The 4,869-nt window shown below is 36.7% G+C and overlaps 1 protein-coding gene across 1 annotated transcript; it reads left to right on the top strand.

Moving 5' to 3' along the window:
- The first annotated feature begins 2,698 nt into the window (after positions 1–2,698).
- On the top strand, positions 2,699–3,304 carry LOC107745358 (dual specificity phosphatase DUPD1-like). The gene is made up of 2 exons (XM_016559230.1): positions 2,699–3,002; positions 3,103–3,304. Exons 1-2 carry the CDS (start codon positions 2,699–2,701, stop codon positions 3,291–3,293), a joined length of 495 nt encoding a protein of 164 aa, XP_016414716.1. The 3' UTR covers positions 3,294–3,304.
- The last annotated feature ends 1,565 nt before the right edge of the window (positions 3,305–4,869 follow it).

Below are 4,869 nucleotides of genomic sequence, written 5' to 3'. Positions count from 1 at the left end.
TTGATATATTTACGGTAGGAAATTTACAAAATATCTTCATGGAACATGATCTTTACTTAATATCCTAATGATTTTTGTCATAAAAGAAAAATTTATAATTTTGAGCCATACAATGTATTGTTGGCTATTGCTACAAATATACCTGTGCTGCTTATGACTGCTTTTGTGCTGCAGGGTCACACATGAGTTTTTACATTTTAAATACATTTGACTTTTTTTTAATGCACACAGTATATCTGTTAGTTTAGTCATCTTCGTGCAGCACAGTTCAGCTGTTGCAGTGTTTATTAGTGCGGTTATAAATAACCTGATGGAGCTGTCAGTGTTTTGCTGAGGGTGATTCAGTTGACAGACAGACGGCTCTAGTGTCTCCAGAGTCTCATCGACCGCTGTTTCTTAAAGGTCTCTCAGCACACGAGGCCAAATTGACTAGTTTGCTAATAACAGAATGTCACATTGGGCTTAATTGGAGCGTCAGCTGCTGCTGAGAGACGACTGAAGGAAACGAGCCGCTGTCGCCTGCAGCCAAAAACCAGACCAGATCAGACCAGACCAGATCAGACCAGACCGAGCTGTAATTAGGTTCCTGTGTGCTGCGGGGCCCAACACCCTTCACTGAGCGTCTGGGACAAAACACACGTAAATATCTCATCAAACACAGTCAGGACAAAAACACAGTAGACTGATCAAAAGAGAACAGTGTGAGTGCTGTATTACTAAATTCATCTGTTGTTTAGGATCTGGTCTCGTTTGACAGATGAATCATGGACAGGTTGTGTGACGCCTTCATCTTCAAAAACTAGACTCAGATGACATTAAATACAGTTCATATGCAGATGAATATGATTCGAGCTGAACTCTGTGTGTTTACCGAGCTCAACTAAAACTAGTGGTTATTTTTTTATGGTAATTTTAGTGTTGTTGTTTTGTTTTGTTCTTTAAAGAAATGTCATGTGCTTTTGTCATTATTAGTTATTGATTAATAATTCATTATAATTTATAAAATTATAACTTGATTATAGTTACTAGTAAAATATAAGCAAATACGGGAAATATAAGTAAAATACAAGCAAAAAAAAAAAAAAAATTTAATTTAGCTTTTATTTCATTTTAATTTCAGTTTTAGTTTTTCAGTATTTAAGCATATTTCTATTAATTGCCAAGGCAACATTTCTATTTATTATTTTTATTATAAAATAAAAATCATTTAGGTGTTCTAAAACCAGTGTTTATTTTTCATGGTAATTTTTAAATTAATTAAATTACAAGTAATTTAAGAAAAATACATTTGTATCATTCATCAGCTGGAAAAAAATAGTTTTGAAACAATTTTTCCAACGATATCGTTTCTCTGTGCCTTTATCGTTATAGCTGTGGTGTGGACTCTGCTATTCTTTAATACTGTTTTAGAACTATATCTTTATCGTTAACTGTATAGTTATCGTCCTTGGTGTGAACGGGCCTTTACAGTTTGGACTACTCATGTTTAATCTGGTTAGAGATGGTTCTAATGCCTCATTATTTGTTTTTCTTCTTTTATCAGAAAGTACCAAAGCGATGAAGATTAAGAAAGTTCATGGCTTCGTCGTGATCAAGAAAGCAGAATATGTTACAGTGAGGAACATAAAGAAAAGGGGTACCTTCTTCCAGAACAACAGACCGAAGCCTGTTGGGATCTCAGCATGGCCTGAGATGGACCTCAGCGTTCCAGAACCAGAACCTGAATGGGATCTGGTTGCTCCTTCAGAACCTAAATGGGATCTGGTTGATGCAGTGGAGCTGTACTCTCCGGGTTCAAGCGTTCCTGAGCCAGAACCTGAAGAGCAACTGGTTGATTCTCCTGAATGTGAATGGAATCTGGTTGATTCGGTGGAACTTTATGCCCTGAGTCCAAGCGTTCCTGAGCTGGACCCTGAGGTGGATCTGGATGATCCTCCTGAATGTGAATGGGATGTGGTTGATTCAGTGGAGTTGTACGCCCCGGGTCCAAGCGTTCCCAAGCCACAGCCTGAATGGGATCTGGCTGCTCCAGAGGAATCATGTGCACCGGGTCCAAGCGTTCCTGAGCCGGAATCTAATGTGGAATCTGAGCTTTCAAGGTTGGAAAACGACGTCCTTCTAAATGTGTTCCAACTGGAGGATCGTTTGAAGAAATGCACACTGCTCAAAGAAAGACATTTGACTAACGTCTGGCCCAGGGTCTTCATCGGAGATGAGTAAGTCTGCAACACAACTGTATTTCTCTCATTGTTCTGTCATATGTGACCCTGGAGCACAAAAGCAGTGTTAAGTCGCTGGGGTATATTTGTAGCAATAGCCAACAGTACATTGTATGGGTCAAAATTATTGATTTTTCTTTTATGCCAAAAATCATTAGGATATTAAGTAAAGATCATGTTCCATCAAGATATTTAGTAGATTTCCTACCGTAAATATATCAAAACCTAATTTTTGATTAGTAATATGCATTGCTAAGAACTTAATTTATATTTTGTAAGTTTCCTACCGTAAATATATCAAAACTTCATTTTTGATTAGTAATATGCATTGCTAAGAACTTCATTTGGACAACTTTAAAGATGATTTTCTCAATATTTTGATTTTTTTGCACCCTTAGTTGTATCTCAGCCAAATATTGTCCTATCCTAACAAACCATACATCAATGGAAAGCTTATTTATTCAGCTTTCAAATCTGCTATGACTGGTTTTGTGGTCCATGAAAGACTAACCCAGGCCGCTGTGTTCTTGTGCAGAGACATCGCAACAGACCGAGATGCGCTGCAGGAGATGTGCATCACTCACGTCCTCAACGCTGCAGCCCCAAAGAAGGACCTGAAGTATTACTTGGGAACATTTAATGATGAAGACATAGTAGGATCGGTCAATACAAGGTCCAGATATTACAGAGGCTTGCCTACAGCGGACAGACGCTGTTCTGACATCAGCGAGTACTTCGTGCCAGCTGCCAAATTCATTGACAAGGCCCTGGATAAGCGAGCGAGTAAGCTGAGACACAAACACACTCCATTTCTCATCTTTTATCAAGTGTTCTGCAATCTAGGAATGAGGTTTTGACCGTCTTTCTGTTTTTATTTCCTCAGGTAAGGTGCTGCTTTGCTGCAAGCAGGGTGTCGAGCACTCGGCGACTCTGTTTCTGGCGTGTCTGATGATCTGCCATGACATGATGGTGGAGGAGGCTATTGATCACGTCATGAAGTCGAGACGCATCAGGCCCTCCAGAGACGTCCTGAAGAAGCTGATGCTACTGACCTTGTGCAGCAGAGAAAACTAAAGCTGCAGGACATAAAAACAGGCAGAAAGAGAAAAACATGGCAGCTAAAAAAAAGCAGAACACGGATATGAAAAATGTGCACAGATAAAAAAACAGAGCGCACAAAAAATCCATAAAAATAGGGCACAGTATTGTATTAATTTGAAGGAATTAATTTTTTGAATTCATATTTACTTTTTACAGGTGTTTTACCTGTATTTTTGAATTGCGTTGCGTTTTAGGGTTAACGGTAATGTCCGTAAAATTAATGGATAATGTCCTGATAATGAGCTGCCAGTACTTTTTTTGATTTATTTCTTACAGTCTAGATGAATAAGTGCACAGATAAAAACAAAATAGAGCACAGATAAATAAGTTAAAATAAAATAGCACAGACAAAAAATTATATATATAAAAAATTGAGCAAAAATAATCATTTTAAAAAAAGCCCTTGCACATAGTTAAATAAAATATTGAAATTAATATTTTTTTGTACTTTTAATGTATTTTTGTTTTTCTTACAGTGCAGATGAAGAATTGCACAGATAAAAACTAAATAGAGCGCGTTAAAAAAACTGCAGATGTAAATAAGTAAAGTAATAAAAAAATAATATTGTGTAAAAATATTAAACATAAATGTGAGCAAAATCAGAAATCGTCAGAAATCAAATCTCTGCACATAGTTGAATAAAGTATTAAAAATATAACATTGTATGAAGTGTTGTTGTTGTCAGTGTTGCTGATTTCTGAATTCCGTCATTCCTTAATCAGCTTATGATACGTTTGATTTAATACTCGTTTTTAAAAAGATTCAATCGATCAAAAGTGCCAGTAAATACATTTATAATGGTATGAAAGAGTTATATTTCAAATAAATGCTGTTCTTTTGAACTTTCTATTCATCTGTGAATCCTGAAAAATTAAATGTATCACAGTTTCCACAAAATCAGCATATTATTATGATTTCTGAAGATCATGTGACACTGAAGACTGGAGTAATGATGCTGAAAATACAGCTGCACATCACAGAAATACATTACATTTTAACACAGTTTAAAACAGCTGCTATACATAAAAATTATATTTCACTGTTTTTACTGTATTTTTGATCAAATAAATGCAGCTTTGGTGAGCAGAAGAGACTTCTTTCAGTAACATTAAATTCTGGTAATCCCAAACCATTCAACACTAGTCTAAATGAAAATAACTGAACAGCACAAGTGGACTTTGCATTGGGGGGCTATCTAAAATAAGGGCTAAACAGTTGGCAAAGTACTGTTCAATCTCAGCAACTATAGGAAGCATGTTTATTTGGAAAAGGCGTTTCCTGTACCCATAGAACTGTATAATCCATAACAATGTGTGGATTTGCATTAATCTGTTGGATCATTCAAAAAATGTGATTCCTAATGAAATTTGACTTGTAATGTGGAATCAAATAAAGTATATAAAATGTGTGTGTGTGTGCCCGCGTGTGTGTGTGTGTGTGAGTGTGTGACTGTGTGTGTGTGTGTGTGACAGCGTGTGTGTGCGTGTGTGAGTGTGTGACTGTGTGTGTGTGTGTGTGTGCGTGTGTGTGTGAGTGTGTGAGTGTGTG

Source organism: Sinocyclocheilus rhinocerous, unplaced genomic scaffold, assembly GCF_001515625.1.
Source record: "Sinocyclocheilus rhinocerous isolate Xijiao unplaced genomic scaffold, SAMN03320098_v1.1 scaffold2213, whole genome shotgun sequence".
Lineage (NCBI taxonomy): Eukaryota > Metazoa > Chordata > Actinopteri > Cypriniformes > Cyprinidae > Sinocyclocheilus > Sinocyclocheilus rhinocerous.
Note: the sequence above shows the minus strand (reverse complement) of the source record. Positions and strands in the feature narration are given on the sequence as shown.

Bases quoted from the DNA above. Each gene is read 5' to 3' on its own strand.
- LOC107745358 (XM_016559230.1), top strand. From the start codon at position 2,699: ATGACTGGTTTTGTGGTCCATGAAAGACTAACCCAGGCCGCTGTGTTC. The intron at 3,003-3,102 runs GTAAGCTGAGAC...TTATTTCCTCAG, and splicing joins GGCCCTGGATAAGCGAGCGA to GTAAGGTGCTGCTTTGCTGC.